The sequence below is a fragment of the Quercus robur genome, chromosome 8, assembly GCF_932294415.1.
Source record: "Quercus robur chromosome 8, dhQueRobu3.1, whole genome shotgun sequence".
Taxonomy (NCBI): domain Eukaryota; kingdom Viridiplantae; phylum Streptophyta; class Magnoliopsida; order Fagales; family Fagaceae; genus Quercus; species Quercus robur.
The window spans coordinates 65391383-65414717 of NC_065541.1; the positions used below are offsets into that span (position 1 = coordinate 65391383).

The 23335-nt window shown below is 35.6% G+C and overlaps 2 protein-coding genes across 2 annotated transcripts; both read left to right on the forward strand.

Moving 5' to 3' along the window:
- Nucleotides 1-334: 334 nt before the first annotated feature.
- On the forward strand, nt 335-6140 carry LOC126697732 (phosphoinositide phospholipase C 2-like). The gene is made up of 9 exons (XM_050394822.1): nt 335-790; nt 1780-1976; nt 2635-2770; nt 2844-3089; nt 3179-3411; nt 4054-4171; nt 4678-4830; nt 4958-5044; nt 5570-6140. Exons 1-9 carry the CDS (start codon nt 494-496, stop codon nt 5861-5863), a joined length of 1761 nt encoding a protein of 586 aa, XP_050250779.1. The 5' UTR covers nt 335-493; the 3' UTR covers nt 5864-6140.
- Nucleotides 6141-12950: 6810 nt separating this feature from the next.
- LOC126697733 (NF-X1-type zinc finger protein NFXL2) lies at nt 12951-21213 on the forward strand. Its single transcript, XM_050394823.1, has 13 exons — nt 12951-14199; nt 14849-14962; nt 15050-15105; nt 15386-15452; nt 16169-16261; nt 16699-16784; nt 16894-17056; nt 17204-17377; nt 17586-17776; nt 17925-18006; nt 18172-18378; nt 20378-20467; nt 20555-21213. Exons 1-13 carry the CDS (start codon nt 13057-13059, stop codon nt 20711-20713), a joined length of 2625 nt encoding a protein of 874 aa, XP_050250780.1. The 5' UTR covers nt 12951-13056; the 3' UTR covers nt 20714-21213.
- The last annotated feature ends 2122 nt before the right edge of the window (nt 21214-23335 follow it).

Sequence of the window (23335 nt, forward strand, 5' to 3'; positions counted from 1 at the left end):
TCAATGACAGACCCAAATGAGATCCATTAAAAATCTATCATATAAAAATATTGTAAAATAATGGGATTGTAGCATTCTTTATATCAATCACACTAAGTAAAGTAAGGACACCAACCATAAGAGATAAGATCAGACATATACACATAATTTTTATTTTATTTTTATGATGCAAAAGAGCCAAACAAAAAAAAGGGAATAATACCAAAGCAAACTATTTTTTTTAGTATAGTATATTATTTTCGTTGGCTCCAACACCAAAGTAGTTAACGACGTAAAAAGTATATAAGCATACGGTCCCACAACAGTTCCCCATCTTAAATGGAATCATTAACACAACCATCTCACCCTATCAGAAACCAAATAGCAACAACAAAAATCTAATAAAACCACTCTCTTTCAGTTTCTCTCTCACACGCAGACACACAAACACACTCTCAAAACTCACAAAAAATTCCACATTTCCATTTTTCCACTATCCAGAATTGAACTAACAATGTCCAAACAGACCTACAGAGTCTGCTTCTGCTTCCATAGGCGGTTCAGGCTCGCCGTAACGGAAGCACCGGCGGAGATCAAGGACCTTTTCAGTCAGTACTCCGAGAATGGGATCATGAACGCCGATCGGTTACGAAACTTCCTGATCGAAGTTCAGAAACAAGAGAAAGCAACCGAATCGGAAGCTCAGGGCATCATCGATCAGCTCAGGCACATTCATCGCAAGGGACTCAACCTCGAGGCCTTCTTTAAGTACCTCTTCTCTGATTCTAACCTTCCTTTCCATTCTCGGACGGTATAATATAACTTTTTTCTCACTGAGTTGGTTAATTTGAGTAACGCATTTTGTGGAAGACTTTTATGGTCAATTCTGTTTTGTTGTTGTAAACTAAATGTAAAAGTAGAATTTAGCTAAGGAAATTTTTTTTTGGAAATATTTTATTTTGACTAAATTTATGTTTTTAAAAAAAAAAATAAAAAAAAATTATGGCTGTCATAATGTATACGGTTGCTGTTTTTGTATTTGTTTTTTTGGATGATTACAATTCATCTTATTCCGGTTTAGCCGTATCATAATTTAGTCCACAAACCTGTAATTGTTACATTTGAGATTTTTGTTTTTTTTTGTTTGAGAGAGTTTTAACCTATGGCGTTTGCGCTTAGCTTGTTTATCAGATCAAGGTATTGATTAGTTTTTGGTGTAAGCAGGGGTTGACCTGAGAGCTTATCAGTTGAGCTAATTGTTACATTTGAGATTTGAGTCCCTACGTTTTGGACTAAAATGAAATTTTTAGGGCTTCGTCCAAAGTTCCTCATTGTAACTATTGAATTATGATTATTAAAATAAAAATCTAGGGGTGCTAAAGGTCGCAATTGAGAAGGCACGTGAGACTAAATTGTGATTGGGCTTAACCACAATGGGTAAATTGTTTATCCTTAAACTGCTAAATTTGTTAACTTGGATGGAACTGGGAACTCTAATGATTTCGTTTTTAATTCAAACTTTCGGGGATCCAATGTAACAATTGAGAGTTAATGAACTAAATTGTGAGAGTCAGTAATAATTATCCTTTAAAATTTCTATATTTTGTGTTTTTGTTGTTTAGTGCTTACATTACATTTTAGCTGTTTCACTTTTTGTAACTATTAGTGAAGCAGATTAAGGACTAATGCAACTGTTAAGTAATTAAAATTGCAGCTTTAATTTTTTTTTTTTTTTTTTTTTTTAAGTACAACACTTTGTGTGGTAACCATTTCTAATTTTCAACATATGGTATGTTTCAGGTGCATCATGAAATGAATGCGCCTTTGTCGCATTATTTCATATATACGGGTCACAATTCTTATTTAACTGGGAATCAACTCAGTAGTGATTGCAGCGATGTCCCCATCAAACAAGCGCTGGAGAGAGGAGTGAGGGTAATTGAGTTGGATTTATGGCCAAATGCCGCAAAAGATAATGTGGATGTTCTTCATGGAAGGTATGGTTTAGCGTACAAATTGTTCTAGGTAGGAGAGACCTCTCATTTTTGTGAAACTTAAACACAAGATTTCAGTCAAATCGTATTTTCTTTGAGAACCTCTATTTGATCCTTGTCTGGATTTTGAACATAGATATTAACAGCCCCTTCTCCCCCACCCAAAAAAAAAAAAAAAAAACCTAGTGGAAATGAGAAACTAGCAACTATTGATACTAGGAAAAGATAGTATCATTCTTCCTTTCAGATTTTGATACAATCTTGAACAAACGAGTTGAACTTAAGAGGAATGAGATTTGAAAATTCCCCATAACACTGCACATCACCTAACAATCAAAAGTGGAGAATATGACCGAAAATCAAAATGGGAAAATTTTTAAATCCTTCTATGCTTGGATAATGAATGCACTTTCTCTAATAGTTTCCACAACAGTTGCCTTTTTTTTTGGGTTCAGTTTCACAAGTATATATTTCAAAATAAGGTTAACAATACTAACAAAGTATATACCCTTAGATTGGACTGGATGGAGTGGATTTATGTAGCTGACCTATGTAGTTGGGATAAAGGTTTCCTTGAGTTAATTATATGCTACTTGCTTTTTTGATAATAATTATATGCTACTTGCTATATTACCAATTTGGACATTTTTTTCTTGTATAGGACACTGACTACTCCTGTGGAACTCCTCAAATGTTTGAAGTGTATAAAGGAGCATGCCTTTACTGCATCTGAATATCCAGTTGTGATAACTCTAGAAGACCACCTTACTCCAGATCTTCAGGCTAAAGTGGCTCATGTGAGTATTTAATTTTCTGTGGTATTTCAGCTCTATTGTTCTATTAATTTACAAATTTTTCACCAATTTCTAGATGGCCACTCAAACATTTGAAGACATACTCTTTACTCCTGGCCCAGAAAGCTTGAAGGAGTTTCCATCCCCAGAATCCTTAAAGAGAAGGATAATCATATCAACCAAACCTCCAAAGGAATACCTTGAGGCCAAAGAAGTTAAGGAAAAAGAAAATGATTCCCAAAAGGGAAAGGAGTTAGGTGATGAAACTGCTTGGGGTAAAGAACTCACACACCAGAAAAGCATGTCTGTATCAGATGACAAGGTTTGTAGATACATTTTTTATATAATATGCTGATTTACTTGAGGTACCAAGTTTTAATTCTCACTTGCTATCTTAACATGTCCTGACAGCATGATTTGGATGAAGAAGATCATAATGAAGAGGAAGATCTTGATTGTGGAGATACTAAGGCACAGCAACATGAAGCACCTGAATATAAACGTTTAATTACCATTCATGCTGGGAAGCCAAAAGGTGGATTACAGGAATGTTTCAAGGTGGACCCTGATAAAGTGAGACGTCTTAGCTTAAGTGAGCAACAACTTGAAAAGGCCGTAGCCACTTATGGAAAAGAGATTGTCAGGTATTGATACAAGGGTGTTTCTTTTTTTTCCTGGGGGGTGGGGGTCTGGAAAGGGAGTTTTGTTGTGCCTGTGGCATGTTCATTTTTCTATTTTTACAAGAATGTGGCCCATTTGTTGATATTCATGAAAAGAGCATCATTCAGGCTGCCTTTTTGAGTGGCTTAGTGAAAAGAAGTTCAAAGTAGTTTAAATATTTGATATTGAAAGACCTTAAGATGATTTAGAAGCACTGTACTGATGCAGTAGATGTGATTAATGAACAGACAGGTAGGACTAATTTTTAGAGGTCCTGTTTAACAGTTGAGTCAATAGGATGGCACTTCCTATTTTGGTTGATCAGTTACTTTAAAATTCTGATAATCATGGTTAGGAAGGGCCTCTTTTGGTGGGATTTCAATTATCTGGCTGTAATATTTATTGTCTGAGACAGGTCTCAGGTGTGACATCCATTGGTGACTCTGATTCTTTGATACACATGCAGGCATTATGTGCTGTATCACTTAGTGGTTTCCTGCAACTCCTATATATGTTCTCCAGTGTAACATAATAACATGCTTTGACATTATATGTTGTAATATAAATTTCTGTCTTGATTTCTAAATAACAAAATTTTCCATGTTTTGATGATTGATTTGTTGTAGATTTACCCAGCGTAATATTCTGAGGGTGTATCCAAAGGGTACACGCATTGACTCTTCAAATTACAACCCACTAATAGGGTGGACTCATGGAGCTCAAATGGTTGCATTTAATATGCAGGTTGGTTTGTTTCTTGTTTAATCCTTTGTCAGTCAGGGATTTCTTGTTTTTCTTATTCCTTGTCATTTGATAAAAATGCAGTTTTTAGTTTTTATGCTTTTTTTTTTTGTTGGGGGGGGGGGGGGGGGGGGGGGTTAAGTCATTAAAAATACCAATGATTTGTTCATGACATTATATTGTGTAATGGATCCTTCTGTTCTAAAGAATAATCAAGAATTAATCTGAAACTTTATACCAGAAAATTCATAGTAGTGTTTGCTTTTAAATTGAGCTATTAGATCAGAAATGCGCGCATGTATGTGTATGACTGTGTGTTTCATTTCCCACACGGAACTACTATTATGATAGGAAAGGAAGAGATGCTGTTACCATTGAGTGTCTCTGTGATGCTCACTGGTCGATAAGCTGTGTCTTTTCTGGGTTCTAATAGTAATCTCAGCTTAAGAAAAACGTTTTCTCAAAGTGTTTACCTCTGCTAAATTCCTGGAATATGTTTCCCATGACAGGGACATGGACGATCTCTCTGGTTGATGCAGGGAATGTTCAGAGCAAATGGCGGGTGTGGTTATGTTAAAAAACCAGATTTCCTATTGAAGACTGACCCACCCAATGAGGTCTTTGATCCTAAAGTTAAGTTGTCGGTGAAAAAAACTTTAAAGGTGAGTGCTTTATTGCCAGGGTTTTTGACTCTATTTAGTTTCCTTAAGCATTTAACAGAAGTGCTTTTATTTTATTCTTTCTATTTTTGTCTCGACCAAGGGTTATAGTTCTCTTGTTATTTAATAGGTCACTGTGTATATGGGGGAAGGATGGTATTATGATTTCCGTCACACGCACTTTGATGCATATTCCCCACCAGATTTTTATGCAAGGGTAAGTCAACTGAATGTTCAAAAATAATTTGATTTATATAGCTGCATTCTGTTATAGTTTGACCTATGGTGTGACTACCTTCCTCTGCTATAATTCTCATTAATGTCTTCAGTCAAGTTTGACACGGGTGCCTTACCTTTTATCGAGCAGTTTTGGGTTTAGTGAAATTAGTTCATCTTTTGCTGTTCTCTTGTGAGTTCAACCTCTTCTCATACAAAGCTCCAAATATAGGCAATCAATGTCCAAATGACACAACATTTTTCACAACTGCGGTGGGCAAATTGTGATTGGTGTACAATATAAGCGATATTAGTGGTGTTCTTATTGAAAGTGATGTTGCACTAATCACAATCTGCCACTTCAACAAGTTGTGAAATATCTTGTATCTTGTATTATTGGTATGCAATTGCTGCCCCCAACCATTACTATCTCTTCTTAGGGTGCCCTTCTGAAAATTCCAAACTACTCATAACCTTCTTCAAAGGTTTCTTGATGTAAAATATGATGTTACCAATCTGTATGCAGGTAGGAATTGCTGGAGTGTCTGCTGATACTGTCATGAAGAAAACGAAGACATTAGAGGACAACTGGGTGCCTACTTGGAATGAGGAGTTTGAATTCCCACTAACTGTGCCAGAACTGGCTTTGCTTCGGATTGAAGTTCATGAGTATGACATGTCTGAAAAAGATGACTTTGGAGGCCAAACATGCATACCAGTTTCGGAGCTAAGAAGCGGGATTCGAGCAGTTCCACTCCATAATGAAAAGGGTGAGAAGTACCCATCTGTGAAGCTTCTTATGCGCTTTGAATACTTTTAATGTCATCAGTAGTTGCACTCCATATTTGCGAGGAAAGAAGTACAAAATAATGTACAGTTTTTAAATGTGCACTTCTTTTTTCATCAAAGGTTTGCTGTGTGATATATGCATATGTAATGTCTGAAATTATGTTGAGTTATTGTGGGAAATTGTCGATGTATTTTTGTAATATAACTAGATTGGTATTCATTGTGTGGGAAATTGTCAATGTATTTTTGTAAGATAACCAGACTTGAATTCATTATATTCGTTACAATAATGTCGATTTTTTTTGTGAGCAAGCCTCTAAGTCGCTTACAAGTTTCCTAGCATGTCCTCAAATAAAGTAGGTACTTACTGACTTCTGACAATAGTAGTCAATACAACCATGGAGTCTTGATCCCAAAATTTTGGTATTGGTTAATTCTCCACAAATTAGTAAGGTTGGACACATATACATGTATTAAAAAAAAACCCATATAGTAAAATAAAATAAAAAATATCGTTACTATTAGGACAATGGGAGAGAGATCGAGAAAAAGTTTTTATTTCATATTTGCTTCTTTTCCTCAATGAAGAAGAGAGTTTGAGAGAGAATGAAAGAAAATGGTGAAGGAGATGCTGTAGAGAAGGATAATTTAGATTTGAACATTTTCCCCCACTGAATGAGATTCTTTAAACTTAAAATCGACATTGCTCACAACAAATTTCATAACAACTGAATTATCAAGTTTTCATTAATTTTCATATGAACTCAATAGTGATAGCACTCTATCATCTACCAATAACAATTTGCTACATCAACAAATGTAAAGTTTGTTGTGAGTTGTTTTATGTCCATTAGATTCAAGTTTGTATCATTACTCAATGATTATTCATCATGTGTCCCTTCTCTCTTTCATCGTTGGGCTTTTGCCCCCATTCTACCTAGTTCCTTTACCTCCTTTGTCTAACTTTTAGACTTTAAAAAATCTCATTTCTTAGTAATAATTAATATTTAGTGATAAATAAATATTATTGGAGTGGAAACAAAATCACATAATGGTATCCAACATGGCAGTGGATTGGTGGAAACAAAATCATACCAATGTGGCCATATTTTACATGAAAGGTATTTAACATGCCAATGACATTGTTAAAATTTCATGATTTTGGTATATCATTGTGGTATTAATACAAATAAATAATTTCAATTAAAGCTAAAGTTGTTAAAAACACACCTATGAAAAATTGATGGGTTTACCAAGTAGTGTTCTACGAGGATCACCATTGAGATATTGGAAGAAATTAACAATAAACACCATAGTTCATTGAAGAGTAGAGTAACAGAGAGAGAGTAGAGTAATAGAGATAGGGGTAAAAAGCAAGAGAGTTTGAGAGAATTGGAACCTATAGGCCCATTGCCATATTCATCATTCAGCTTTGCATATTCCATTTGCTACCAACAAAACTCGACCAATTTACTACAACTCAAATACCCAACATCCAATTGTCAAAAAACTATAAGAAAAGGCTTGTGAACAATAGGCTCTTTCTTGAATTGAACTACTTTGAGTACACTCTTCTTATTGGTGACCAATGCACTTTGAGGACACTCTTCTTATTTGTGATGGGTTTTTTTGTATACAATGTTTTGCCAATACTCCCTGATTTACTGGTTGCATGCATTTTTTAGAACTTGATAAACGTAGAAATCATGAACAATATCAATGAGTTGGGATTTACTTGTGGGCTTCAAAAAGCCATTCAAGTGTGTAAATTAAGTTTACGATCCATTTTTTCCCCTCTCCTCTCCAGCATTGTTTTAGCATGTGTTTGGATTGGGCGTTTTGCCCAATCTGTGTGTCCGTGTTTTTTTAGTGAGCCCATGGGTACTGTTCACAGACCCACAAAAGTCAGCAAATTTCTAAGTAAATTTGGGCCCTACAGCACTATTCACACTTTTAAAAATTATTTTATTACAGTGTTTTTAGTAATAAATTTTCAGTTTTCAGCAAATAAACAATATCCAAACACACCATTAATGAAGTAAAAGCAATCTTATAAGGGATCTCCCAAAAAAAAAAAAACTACGAGGGTGCAATTATAATTATAGGCAAATAAAATAAACTATAAGGGTGCAATTATAATTATAGGCAAATAAAATGTAAGAACTTAAGTGAATATAAATTGATTTTTTTTTACTTAATACTTAATACTTAAACAGATTTATTCAAATGGCTTTTTTTTTTTTAATCTCATTTCTTAATAATATTAAACGATAAGTATTATTTGTATACTTATTTATAAAGTAGTGGTGTCCTAGTCTTTGACCACACTATTCCAATCCCAATAAGTCATTGTTTGGGTGCAAACAAAATCACACAATAATATTTAAAATGATAGTGTATTGCCGGTATTGGTATTATTTAGTTATATTTACTACACATTTTTAGAGAGATTAAGATACAAAATCTAAGTTATTGTAATCCATTATAATGAATTTATTGTAACATACATTAAGACATCATATACTATATGATAAAAATTGGGCTTAGAAGTCATGGTTGCGCCAAGTGGCTTTACCAAATTGCATAATTTTTTTTAGATTTTAGGAAAAATATATATAATTTTTATTCTCCTAGAATTTCTAAGTGAATAAAAATCTTAATTTGATTACAATCCAATTTCTTTGTCTAATCCATCTAATCGTTTTTCTTTTTACGTATAATGTATTATAAAAAATAAAAAATAAAACATTTTTTTTTAAATTACTACACTGCACGTAAAAAGAAAACATTAATATAAAATAAATGTAGGGACACGATTTGCAGCCCAAGCCCAAAATGTATGGGATCTTGGCTTAGTGAGCCCAGTACAATAAATTTGTAGAGAGTGGGTCAAAAAACTAGATTTTAGTGAATTGGACAACGGCTAATATGGATGAACTCCTTGTCCGAGGAGGCAAGTGCTCATATAAATCAAGTAAACAGAGTACAGGTGCAATTGTGATTGCTGCAATGTTCTTTCTCTGTTTTCCGATCCCCTTCCTCTATGGTCTCTATTCTCATTTATACTACATCTCTTCCTTCACCTTTACCCTACACGTGGATAGTTGAAGGCTTAGGCTAATACTTGTCCCATCAGCCTCCTCTAGAAGTCTTTGGAGGATGGTTATAAGGCTGGAAAAGTACTATTCAGAGGTCACTTCCTCATTAATGCGGCCAGGGAATTAGCTACAGAGCATTCAATGCTGTGGTAGCAGTTTTCCCTTAGATATTTTTGGGTTCCCATCTTTCTTGTATGTTTATGGTGCACGTCCATATCACTAGAGTTTCTTGGAAGGTCACTTTGATCATTAGGATCTATACCCGATCTGCGTTTAGCTTATCCGAGGAGATATTCCTCCTTGGATTCGGACCTCTCACGCTCTCGGCCAAAGCCCAAAACCCAATTGTATGATTTGGGCCCATGACCCCACAATAAATAAATTACAAATTTTAGGATTAAAAAAAAGCTAATAACGTATTTGATTTTAAATAAATTTCTTCCTTTTTTTTTTTTTTTTTTGGCTTATATCAACTTCATCACAACTTTCATTAGGAGGATATACAAAATGGGAGTTATTGATAATAAATTTTTTATCTACTTTTTTCAAATATTTTTTTAATTTAATTTTTTTGGATAAATTTATTTTTATAGTATTGGATTTTAATTTAAATTTGTTCTCTTTTTTTTTTCTTTTTCTTTTTGGCTTATATCAACATCTTCACAACTTAAAATTATTGTTTTAAATAGAAACAACTTCTTATCAACTTTTACCGTGGTTGAAATTTTGTTTGCTGGAAAAATATAAGAATGATTATGGATAATAGTTTTATTGTACCATGACTCTTGTGGGGCCAGAGAATTTATGATCCCGGCCCACTTTCCATTAGGGCCCAAGGCCCGCACCGAAGAGAGTCGTTACCGAGGACATGCAGCGAAAGTCCAAATGGCCTAGAGATGCAGCCGAGGACGACCCTGTCCTCGGCATCTCGTCCTCGGCATCCCAAGGCCTAGAAGGGAAGAACGACACACCATCAAAGGCAGCCCTCAAAGCGCTCCCAAAAGAAAAGGCGAGTAGAATAGGACTCACACGGGGGTACAGTGTGGGAGTGGTTTAAGGAAAATACGTCACCTCCGCATTGAATGCGCCAATAAACGTCTTGGTCACATTGATGGGAAAAGACCCTTGAACAGTGTGGTTTCGGTTATTGCAACTAACAGAAAGTGGGGGAAGGCGGCTGATAGGACAAGCACTCGAGTAGTTACCTGCCTGATCAACAGATGAAAGGTCAGGATTAACTGCGAGGGGCTATATAATGTAAGAATTCATGCGCCAAAAAGAGGGAGCATTATGTATCGGCTCTTGAACCATTGTCACCGAAGAGAAAAAGATATAATAAGAGCATTAACCTCATCGGACGAGGTCCAATGACCGGAGCCGCTCAGGCCGTGCCAGCGAGAAAGTCTTCTTGGACAAACTCAGTTCATCTCCATGCGATCATCATGAACACAATGATTAACTACTGTCCAATAACCAAGGCCTAGCCTTTTAGCCCACTCTCTACAAATTTATTGTTTGGGCCTTTAATGTTCGAACCCAATAAACCAATTCGGGGTTGTTACAAATTAAGTCCTTACAACTCTCATATTTATATTTTCAGAACAATATAAATAATAAGGCTAGATTCTTGATTTTTCTATTAATATTTTGAACGTCTAAGTATCTATCATGTTATTTGTTATTTGTTTAATTTTGTTTGTTTGTTTGTTTTATTTATTTATTTATCATTCATGTTTTTTATTCATGGAGTTTCCTTGAGGTTTCAAAGCACTCGATCAAATAATACTCTTGGTATTGAGTTTTCTCAAAAAAATTTCTTGAAGTTTATATTTACACATTTTGTTTTGATAGGGTGAAATTCGGTGCCTCCTATCTCATTTTCAAAGCCAAAAATTCAATTATTATGTAAGTTTATCTACTTTTATTTTTAATGTTTAGTAATTTGGGTTGTTCATAATTCTTAACTATTACATTGAGGTTACCACTTAAATATGCTTTTAATTATTTTTTTAATTATTGAATTCAAGGTTTTTCATTTAAATAAGCACTTGAGATTTAATTATGCAAAATCCTTTTATATTTTTTTAGGCATCTCTTTTTATATTAGTTGCATAGTTATCTACTATATTCCATTCAATTAATTTTGAACTTATATATGATTTTATTTATTTATAAAAACCTAATCTTACACAATATGCATTCATTATATAACTTAAAGTAAAAGGTTATTTTGTTTCTAAAAAAAATAGAGTAAAAGATTACTTTATTTTTATTATCTATTTAATTTTAATTAAAATATATTTTTTTTTCATTAATTTACACAAGATTATTGATTAAGCCGTGCATTGCACGGGCTTAAAACTAGTTAACAGTATAGTTGTTTCAAAGGCTTTTCACTGTGAACTTAAACCATCAAACCAAATCATATTAATATGTGTGTGTTTTCACTTACTCTCTTTCTATTTTCTCTCTCACTTTTAATTCCAATATAAATTATACCATTATATTATAGTTATAATAATGGTGCCAATTAGGGGTGTCAATGTTCGACCCAACCCGCGAACACGACACGAACCTGACACGTGTTTTTCGGGTTAGGGTTGGGCCTTAATGGGTTTGGGTCATAAACGGGTCGACCCGAAAGTGACACGATAAGAAACGTGTCATAAGTGGGTCAACCCGTGTAACCCGCAATAGACACGTTTAACACGACAATTTATTTGTGTCAACCCGAAATGACTCACTTAACACAACCCGTTTAACTCGTATAACAAATAAATATTTATTTTATTTTAGATTTGTCAAATACCTTTTATATCCAACATATATTTTAAATTTAAAAAGAAAAGTGAGTAATTACAAAATTTACAAGGGATATAATTGAAAATTGAAACTTTACAGACCTTAGAACTACTAATATCTTCTTCTTCTTTTTTCTTTTTTTTTTGGCATAGAACTTGTATAAATGAAATTGGATGGGCTTGTGAAAGATGTTATGAATTTGGACATTAACAAAGAATCTATGGATGATAATCGTGGTCATAGTTAGGATTAGTCTACTATTTGCTTAAATTCTTTCAATATTGATACTTAGCATTTGGCGAGTTCCAAGGATATTATATTTTTGTTGAACTATGTTATTTTATTTTTGTTAAACTTTGTTCTTTTGAATTTGGGTTGAAGTGTATGTACTTCTTTTGGAGTGTAAAGAACTTATTTCTAGATGAATGTTATATTTTTGTTGAACTATATTATTTTGAATGTGAGTTAAAAATATGAAGTGTATGCACTGTTTTTTGGAATGTAAAAAAAATTATTTCTAAATAGATGTTATATTTAATATTATGCAGGTTGAAATGGGTTGTATTACATTCGTGTCAACCCAACACGACCCGTTTATTAAGCGTGTCAAATGGGTTGGGTCAGGTTAACCTGCTTTATTAACAGGTCGGATTAGGGTTGAAGGATCATGACACGATTATTAAATGGGTCGGGTTAGGGTTGAACCATTTAGTCGAATACCCCTACCTCGACACGACACGAACCCGACACGCTAACCCGAATTGACACACCTAGTGCCAATTTAGATCTCCAAATTATCGTTAACAAAAATAATAATATTTAGGATATTGATAATTTAAATAGTATCATTTGTACATCTCATAATTTAATAATATTGAAGTGTTTATCTTTATAGTGAAACTCATTTTATTATGATTTCTGTCATTGTATTCTATTTTTCTTTGAGGATATTGATAATCTAATAATATTGGAGTGTTCATCTTATTATAGTGAAATTCATATGTTTTCATTTCAATTATCGATTTAATTTATTCTCTGTACCTATATTTGGCCATTGGCCAAGGGTTTTACACTATAAAAAATAAAAAATAAAAGAGTGTAATACAACAATTTTAGAATACAAGTGACAGAGACTAAAAATTTATAATCAGATCATCACACCATTCAATTTTTGGTATAAACCAAGATTAAACTCCAAATCTCTTGTATTATGCATAAGAGCCCGTATGATTAAGTTAACTGAATCCTACACCTACTGTCTAACTTTATAAACTTGTGATAGATTCAAAAAGCCTATCAACCAGCCTCAGCTGGACGAGTAAAAATGACCTCAACTAACGACGACCACCGCCACCGCCAATTCTCCGACTCCGATTCCGACTCAGACCACGGCCACACCGGATCCTCCTCTCTCCTCCACGCCGACCTCTCCAACTCCATTTTCAAATCCTACCTCGAATTCACCAACCAATCATCTCCCTCCGCGTCGGACCTCTCCAAAATCCAATCCTTCCTCACCACCTCCTCCTCCGGCGCTCTCTCCTGCCTCATATGCCTCGAGCGCATCAAACCTTCTCACCCGACGTGGTCCTGCTCCTCCCTCTGCTTCGCCGTCTTCCACCTCGCCTGCATCCAAAGCTGGTCCCGCCAGTCCTCCGATCTCTCCGCCGCGCGCGCCACCACGCGCCTCCCTATCTCCTCCCAGCACGCCTCCGAAATCTCCACCTGGAACTGCCCAAAATGCCGCGTCCAATACTCCAGATCCCAAATCCCTAAACACTACCACTGCTTTTGTGGAAAATTACAAGACCCGCCCTCCGACGACCCGTGGGTCCTACCGCACTCTTGCGGCGAGGTCTGTAACCGTCCTTTAAAGCACAAATGCGGCCATAACTGCCTCCTGCTGTGCCACCCTGGCCCCTGCCCTTCCTGCCCGAAACTCATCAAATCCAAATGCTATTGCGGCGCCGTTTCCGAAGTCCGCCGCTGCGGCTTCAAGAACTTCTCCTGCAACAACCTCTGCTCGAAACGGTTACAATGCGGGGTCCACAAATGCGCCCAGCCTTGCCACGACGGGCCCTGCCCTCCCTGCGCGGCGCGTGCGGTGTACGCGTGCCGGTGCGGGAAGGAAAAGCAAGAAAGGGAGTGTCACGATCGCGAGTTTCGCTGCGAGGGCGCCTGTGATAGAGCGTTGAAATGCGGGAAGCATCGATGCGAGAAAGGGTGCCATGAGATTGGCGGGTGCGGAGAGTGTCCGCTACAAGGGAAACGGGCGTGTCCGTGCGGGAAGAGAGTGTATGAAGGGATGCCCTGCGATGTTACGACGCCGTTGTGCGGTGCGACTTGCGATAAGACTTTGAGCTGTGGTCTGCATAGGTGTCACGAGCGGTGCCACCGTGGGACGTGTATGGAGACTTGTAGAATCGTCGTGATCAAGTCGTGCCGGTGTGGGAGCCTCAGGAAAGAGGTATTCACTTTTGCCTTGTTTGCCTTTTGAAGTTTTGTTGAATTTAGAAACGAGCAATGCTAGGGACAAATTTCGTTGTTTTCATATGCATTAATCTGTAATGAATGAATTGTGAAAAAATTTTGTGTTGATAAGTTTAATTGATTTGGTGCTATAGTGGTTGCTTTTAGTCTCTAACAAGTTTAAAGTAGTCTGTTTTATACCCTCGAAAACTTAAGGTGATCGATTTTAGTTTCTAGCAAAGTTAGAGGGATCAATTTTAGTTCCTAATGAGTCTAATAGAGTGACGACATGTCAGTTTTTTTTTAAATTTTGCCATGTAGTCTAAGGGACTAAAAGTGATCACTCTAAATTTCATAGATTAAAATCATTTGTGGACTAAACTTTAGGGACTAATTTAATGGTAAATTTTAAGCCTAAAAGTAGTATAAGCAATGTTAGAAACACCAACACGTCATATATATATATATATAAAACTACTTATACCATTAATACCACTTTTAGTTTATACCAATCACAAGATACCACCTCAATAATTGTGAACAAAGTTTTGAAATTTTGTGTGTCACTAGCCTTATTGAAAAATGTTTTGTGTGGGTTTAAACTTTTGGAAGTTTAGTATGGGAAAGTGTAATTGAATGTAGAATAGGTTCCTTGTTATCAAGATTTGGCATGTGAAAGGAAGTGTCAGATAATGCGGGACTGTGGGCGTCATGCTTGTAAGCGTCGTTGCTGTGACGGGGATTGCCCTCCATGCTCAGAGGTTGGTGTTTGTGTGTGTGTGGCTAATTCAGTGTTGTTACTTTATTTTGAGGAACTATTTGTGACTATTGATTTTTTGAAATCTTAGGTTTGTGGCAGGAAGCTAAGATGTAAGAACCATAAATGCCCTGCCCCGTGCCATAGGTATGTGGCCTTTTCTCATTTACTGTAAGCTACAGATGGTGATTCTGTTGTCATATGGTCTATGGTGCTTAGGGTGTTTGTTGAGATAACCATTAAATTTGAGGAGTACGAGGAATATCTACGGTTAAGTTAAGCTGAATATGATTAAATTTGTTTGGCAGGAATAGGATACAGTAGGTTCTGCTAATGTAAGAAGGTTATGATTAGTGGATTGTTTCAATTTGTATAATCATCAATTATCAAAATGTGAGCCTAAATGATAGTCAGTTTGTTGTTGCAGAGGTGCCTGTGCTCCTTGCCCAGTGATGGTGGCAATTTCATGTGCTTGTGGTGAGACACACTTTGAGGTGTGATTTTGGTCTTTTAAATTCTGTAATTTGGTTTCTTACTGGCAATTGGCTTTTCTCGTATTATTTCACTTGGATTCGTGAATGATTGTTCTTTATTGGGATTGGTTGTGACTGTTGTGAAATCATTGTTGTTTTCTGGTCTCAAGGAGGAACATCTCTTTTTTCTGCATTAATTTTGTCTCTGGTCCCTACAAGTGAGAAAATTCAGATATAATTGGTAATGTCTCTCATGACAAAACCTTTTTTACAACACCTAGTGCTGGGATGGTGTTCACTGGACATAATGACCATGTATAACATGCTCATTTCCTTCGAAAATTCACAAGGGCTCAAATGTTAAAGTAGAGATGATGACTTTTTCGTTTGTGAAGTTTTCATCTTAAACACCAGGCTCTATGAAGCTTGGAGCAGTTTATATTACCATTCCATTCTTTTGTTATATTGAGTATTAGAACTCTTCTAGTACTTGTTATTAACAGTTGTAATGTAGGTACCCCATGCTAGTAGTCATATAGGATGTTAGAAATGTACAAATAACATTGCCACTGTCTTCAATAATGGTATTAAGCTTTTGTATAAATTGCTTCCCCACCCCACCAATCAACCCCTTCTAAAAATGAAAGAAAGAAAGAAAAGACTTCCATGCAGTGAATGCATGCTTGCTCTTAATTAGACTGTCTTTGCTGAGTACTTTGTAATGGATTTTGTATCAGGTTCCTTGTGGTACTGAGATGGATCAAAAGCCTCCTAGATGTCCCAAGCAATGCCATATTGCTCGTTTATGCAGGCATGGATCAAATAGCAAGGTACTTGGTTGCTTGTTTCATTTCCATGAAGATTGGTTAGATCAATTGAAGACATTAGAGCATTCTAGATTTCTTCAGATATATGTCAACACTCTCTAAGAAAATAATATGAGTGGTCCTCAACATTGGGAGCATACTGGCATTTGCCAACAATCATCATGATTTCTTCTTCCTGATTTTTTAGCCAATGGCCATCTTGATTTTCTTCCATGTGTGGTTAATAAAGTAATGAAACTGAATACTTGAAATTCCCTGGGATGTCAATGAGGAGATGGTTCTTGATATCTTTAGAAGTTTTAGGTTTTTATCTGTAATTATGCCTGTAGCTCTTGCAGAAGAAAAGATTAGTCATTCACTGCTTGTTCTGTCCCAGAGATTTTTTTTAAAAAAAAAAAAAAAAAAAATTTAACAATACTTTTTTTTTTCTTTTTTTCCAGCCACACAAATGCCATTATGGTGCTTGCCCCCCATGTCGGTTAATTTGCGATGAAGAATATCCATGTGGCCATAAGTGCAATCTAAGGTCTGCAGTATTTTAGTTCATGAATGTTATCTTAAAATCTCCTTGAGATTATGATACTAGATAATGGCCTTTCTTATGCAACTTATACTTGTTTTCCTTTTGTGTTCAGGTGTCATGGCCCTATATCTCCTCCTAATCCTGAATTTACATTGAAACCAAAGAAAAAGAAGTCAATACATCAGACTGAATATACTCCTGGTTCTCCATGCCCTCCTTGCCCAGAACTGGTTTGGAGGTCATGTGTTGGCCAACATATTGGGGCAGATAGAATGGTTGGTTGCATTTTCCTTGCTATAAATGGATAAAATATTTTAACTTGCGACTTCATTTTCTAGAACAATCAATGCCATTTTAGCCTCATTTTCCCCAGATTTTTTTTGGGAAAAAAAAAAAAAATAATGGTTTTCCCCTTGTATCAGATGGTGTGCTCAGATAAAACACAATTTTCCTGTGATAATTTATGCGGAAATCCTTTATCTTGTGGCAATCATTATTGTACTAAAACTTGCCATGCCTTGAAGAACCTTTCTGCAACAACCTTCAAGAAAGAAAGGAGCAATTCTTGTGAAGAGTGTCATCTTCCTTGCCAAAAGGTGTTTACTCTTATATTTCCTCCATTCCTCAAGTGTTATGTTCTGTATTTTCTCATGAATTCTCCTCATCTTGTGGACTGAATTGTGTCCTTACTAAGTGACTTTTCACCCTTGTATGTCTGAGTGAAGAATGGATGTATTTCTTCAGCCTCATCATTTACTCTCACAACTCATTATTTGCCTTCTTATTTTAAATGTCCTCATTCAGGAGAGAAGACCCACATGTTCTCATCCTTGCCCCTTGCCATGTCATCCTGGAGACTGTCCTCCTTGCAAAGTACTTGTAAAACGATCATGTCATTGTGGTTCAATGGTCCATGTCTTTGAGTGTTTATACTACAACAGCCTGTCTGAAAAGGAGCAGATGGCTGTTCGCTCATGTGGTGGACCTTGTCATAGGTAATTCAAAGATATATGCTCATATTAGCATATGGAACTCAATAGCCTCAGTCTAAATTTATATATTCTTCATGATTGCTCTGGTTTTATTCTTTTGGGTTAAGAATTATGACTGAAATGAGGCTTAAAGGTGATTGTGATTATGCAGGAAGTTGCCCAATTGTACACATCTATGCCCAGAGACGTGTCATCCTGGTGCATGCCCATCTCCTGACAAGTGCCGCAAGAAGGTAATAATGTTAATAACTTTATAGGGACGATCTTGTTGTTTAATTAAACACATGGATGTCATATCTTGTTTTTGGTCTTGAATCTCAAATATTATCCAAAAAACATTACCATTGGAACTGGCATTTGTATATTTGATTTACCTTGTCAACTCTTTCTCTTGCAAGGTTTTTGTTCGTTGTAAATGCCAAACCTTGAAAAAAGAATGGTTTTGTCAAGATGTGCAAGCAGCCCATCGGAATGCTGGTTCAGATCCCAGAGATATACCAAAAAATCAGTACGGAATTGGACTTCTTCCTTGCAATTCTGCTTGCAAGAGTAAAGTACAAGTTGTTGATTCAGAGTTACACTCACGTAAATCTAAAGTCATGGAGGTAATATCCTTTAAATTTTGCCAGAATTTTTGTGGATTCCTGCTGCATCATCTATTCTGGCTGGCATTTCTAGTTGTATGGTTATTTTGAACTTGAAAAGCAGTCTCTCTCTGCTTGGTTTTCTCATGCCTGCTACAAGATTAGATGTGTAATTGTGTATTGATTCAACCAAACTCAACAAGAGGCTCTAGTTTGGTAGAGAGTGTTGACGCCATATACACCTTTCAAATGGCTCAGCTCGTTGATTTATATCTACCAGATATGGGAACTTTTGGTTTCTTGAGCCCCTTACTTACCAGGATGTCATTGTCTGCTTCCTGAAACCTTTTGCAACTTGTTATGGCTGTCATTTGACAGAAGAGGTTGAACTTTTTCCATGTACCATGGACTGATTTCTCTAATTGCAAAAATGAATAAATAAAAAATAGGTACAGTTGTAGTACAAGTTCTTCACTTGGGAAACATAGGAAATAGTGGGGATGGCAAAACGAAGAACATGTTTCTTCATGCACAACCCATAACAGGGGATTCAGTGGACAGTGAAATCTATGCACTACCCATTCCCAAGTTGGTTGCTGATAGGTTGGAGAGAATTCAGAGGAACTTTCTGTGGGGTGCCACAAAGGACATGTTAAAATTCCTGTTGGTGGCATGGGATAAGGTTTGTCTACCTGTTGAGGCAGGCGGTTTGGGGATTATGAAGATAGGGAGGTTTAATCAAGCTTTATTGGGGAAGTGATTATGATGCTTTGGACATGAAATTACTCAGTTGTGACGATGTGTGATAGCTTCGAAGTATGGGGTAGACGGGTGGTTCAACTAAGGGTGCATGGTTGTAGTCTTTGGCAGAGTATCAAGGTGGGGTGGGACAGTTTTCTCCCACGTCTTTTGAGGTTGGTGACGGTACATGTATAAGATTTTGGCACGTTCGTTGGTGTGGGAACCTTCCCTTGAAGGATTTGTATCCTGACCTATTTGTTTGTGCAACTGACAAAGATACCTCCATTTTTGCTTCTCTGTATTAGCAATAGATCGGGGGGGCTAGGAGCTGGGACGTGTGTTTTCTTAGAGACTTTCATGATTGGGAGTTGGATTCAGTGAATTCCTTTCTAGACCTATTATATTCCTAGATGCCTAGGGGGTTGGGGGATGATAGGTTGAGATGGTGCCTAAATGGGAGTGGCATATTTGATGCTCGTTCCTATTATAAGGTGATTTTGTGGTACAAGCGTGTCTTCATTCCCTTGGAAGAGTATTTGGTGTGTTAAGACCCCCAAGAGGGTGTCTTTCTTTGTTAGGATAAGATTCTGACTAATGATAATCTTCTTAAGAGAGGTTTTTATTTAGTTGAATGGTGTTGTATGTGTTGGTGTCAAGGACAAATAATGGACCACTTATTGCTTCATTGCAATGTTGCCTATGGCTTGTGGAGCGAAGTATTCAAGATATTTGGGAATATCTTGTCAGTAGTAGCTCTTTTACTTGGATGGAGGAATTTGTTTGGGAGACACTACTCTGATGTTTGGAGTCTTACTCCATTGTTTTTTATGTGGAAAGTGTGGAAGGAAAGGAATACCCGTACTTTTTAGGATAAGGAGCAATCCCGTGATCATTTGAAAGCCTCGTTGATCCAAACCTTGTTTGGTTAGTCTCATGCTTGGGGTTTTACTCATTTTCACTCTATATTGGAGTTCCAAGACTCTTTATTTTCCTAGTTGATTTCTTTGTAATCTTTTAAATACTTTTGTGTTCATCATCATGAACCTGAAGTAATCTTTGTTTGACTGAATAATACTACTTATGAAAAAAAAATTAAATAAATAAATAATCTATGCTACTGAAAATATCAGTCTAAAAAATTAATATCCATCTCTGAAAATTATTGCACGAAACTTTTCATACTTGAATCTTGCTTATGTTTTGCATATAAAATTCAGTAGCATTTTGGTAGATGAGCTCTATAAGGTCAAATCTAATACCATGGAAATTTTGTTTACAGGAAAAGGAGCCAGAAACTGAAAAGAATGTACCAAAGCGTAAAAGGAGACGACAGCAGGTACAAGAAGGCAAGCAAATATCAAGACTGCAGGTTTGTTATTTTTCCAAAGGGAAAAAAATGAATTCTTTCAAGTGCCCTTTTATTTGCTCATTAACAGAATCTGTTCTTTATAAACAGAAAATTGTTGCGGCTATGAAGTGGCTACTTCTTATTGTCACCCTTGTGGTGGTCCTAATTGCTATAGCAAATTATGGTTACAAGGGTCTCATGTGGCTCTCTGATTGGATGAACGAAGTTGAAGAGCAAAGACAAAGAAGAACATACCGTCGGGTCTAAACATTCTTGAGGCTTTTTTTTCTTTGATACTTGAAATGTGAATAGATCTACAGAAGGTTAGTACATTAAATCCTATAGGCGTTGATTACTCACCATACATTTCCTTTCCTTATCGGCGAGAAGATGATCATTCACCATTTTTCAGAAGAAAGTTTGGAAGTGGTCGAAATTTTGGAATTTTGTCCCTCACTAAATTAATAGTGTGAACCATAGAATTGATATTATGTATTCCCAAATCATGAATATAATTCTTGAACACTGATACCTTAATTGGTGATAAATTATGACATGAAAATAATGGAGCCATTTGTGATTACTGCAGAGCTTTTCAAGAATTGTCGAGCTGTCTGAGCTGGTTTTTGAAATAACCAACTACATTACTGATTAGAAACCTGATACAACAATTATACATGATTTATTCACTGATTGATTGATTGATTTTACACAATGTATTTCCATTTCTGATTTTCTCCTTTTTATTCATCTCTCTTTTTGAGTTACTTGTATCTGTTTTAAGTACAAAGTGTTCACCATCGTGAACATGATGTTCTTTTTATGCAATAAATCTTTGATTACCCATAAAAAAAAAAATCACTGATTGATTGATTGATTTTAAAACTACTTTATGACTATTTGAATGTGAAAACACTAAAATTTAAAAATTCATTTGTGGATAGGATGTGCGTTTGGAAGAATCAATTCTAAAACCATAAAACTGAGATAATTAAATCTTCTTTTCTTTTCTTTTTTTCATTAGGAATTAAATAATTAAATCTTGGCTAACCAGGTTTCATGACATGCTAAACACCCCTTTTAATTGGTCATTTTGCGCAGGTTGGGATTGGTGCGAATAAGTACCGGAACATGTGAAAGTTTAAACTGGTTTTATGTTGAAAAATGAATGTGAAAACACTAAAACTAAAAAAAAACCCACTTTTGAGGAGAATTGCGTGTTTAAAAGAATCAAATCTAAAAGTAGTTTTGTATTTTTAATATGATTTTATTCAATTCAATTGACTGGACTAAGAAAAAGTCATCAAACTGAATAATTAAAAACCAGTTATTTAGCTAACCAGGTTTCATGACATGTCAAACACCCCTTTGAAGAGGTCATTTTGTGCAGGTTATCTTATTGGTTGCATTGAGCACAATAAGATAAGAATAGTGCTTAACTTTTTCCGTAAACAATATATATTATATTGGGCTTGTTTCTGGGCTTTATAAATTGGAGAGCTCATATTGGTTCAGATGCTTGAAATGAATTGAGCTGTAGTTAAATTTGGACGGTGCTGTCACAGACTGAGTCTTCTTATATGAAAACAGATGATGACTGACTATGAAATGAAGCGCACACTTGTGTATGCTGCTATCAAATAAAGCAAAACGTGTTGGACTCGGTCCCTCGCAATTTTCTTCACGTTCTTCAGCCGTGTGAAATGTGCATGAGTGATGACACCTGAAAGCAACACAAAGGAGATGTGTTCTAAGGCTTCTAGGACTAGAAAACAAACGCGAAGGAGTGGTGGATTCTGGGGGCCTTTACATGGACATATATTATATAGGGTCTTACTAACATACAACTATTGCTATGATTCCATGGATTAGGTCAAGCTTTGAAAAATACTAATTCAATAACGGGCTACAATTTAACCCAAAATTCTACTAGTTATTTATGACTCCTATCAAATAATGACCACCTTGTTAAGGGACCCTAGAAAGTGCCAATTGAACGGATTGATCATTAATTTGATACAACTAAATATTAGGTATTGTGGGAGGACTTTCGTCTCGGCCCCCAATCAAGTGTTATCCTCTTTGGAAATGACGTTGAGCCTTAATCCTCAAGGATTTGTTCAATCCCACATTGGAGAGAGACGCCTCCCATTCATGCCTTATAAGATCGGACCCAATACAACCTAACACCTTGGGCTAGTTTTTGCGAGTTGGTGGGTTAGGTTGTAATTTTATTTTGAGTCGCAAGTTGGACCGAATTTGGATTTTTTTTTTTTTTCGATCCATTTTACTCAAACGACCCACCATATATATATATATATTAGTTCATTTTATTACCTTTATTTTAATTTTTGTTTTGTTTTTTTGGTATTTTGAGAATTAGTTATAATGAATTTGGAATATAACTTATGAATATTACACGAATTATAATATTTTATTAAAAAAATACATACTTTATGAAAGTACATTTTTTACAATGAAAATTTAGAAACAAATAATGATAAGTAAGATTAATTTATTTAATCAAAACTATCATATGCAAATATATACGCATAAGTTGCAACTTGAAAAAAATAATAAACAAAAAAAAAAATAAATAAATAAGTGGCGTGCAAGAAGGATTCTATGGAAAGACCATTGGTGAATATATATATATATATATAAAAGTTTTAAAGTTTTGATAATGGATTTTTAGTTGGAGTAGGATTTAAATTTCTAAAACTTAGATGATAAAATTTTAGCTAAATTAAATTATAATTAAATATTATCCCTTTGATTTGAGGAAATATATCCTAATAATTAAAAAAATATTTTTTTTTTAAATGATTAATAAAACGTAAGGTGCAACTCTGAGAGGGGGGGGGGGGGGGAAGCGTGGATGTTGTGTGA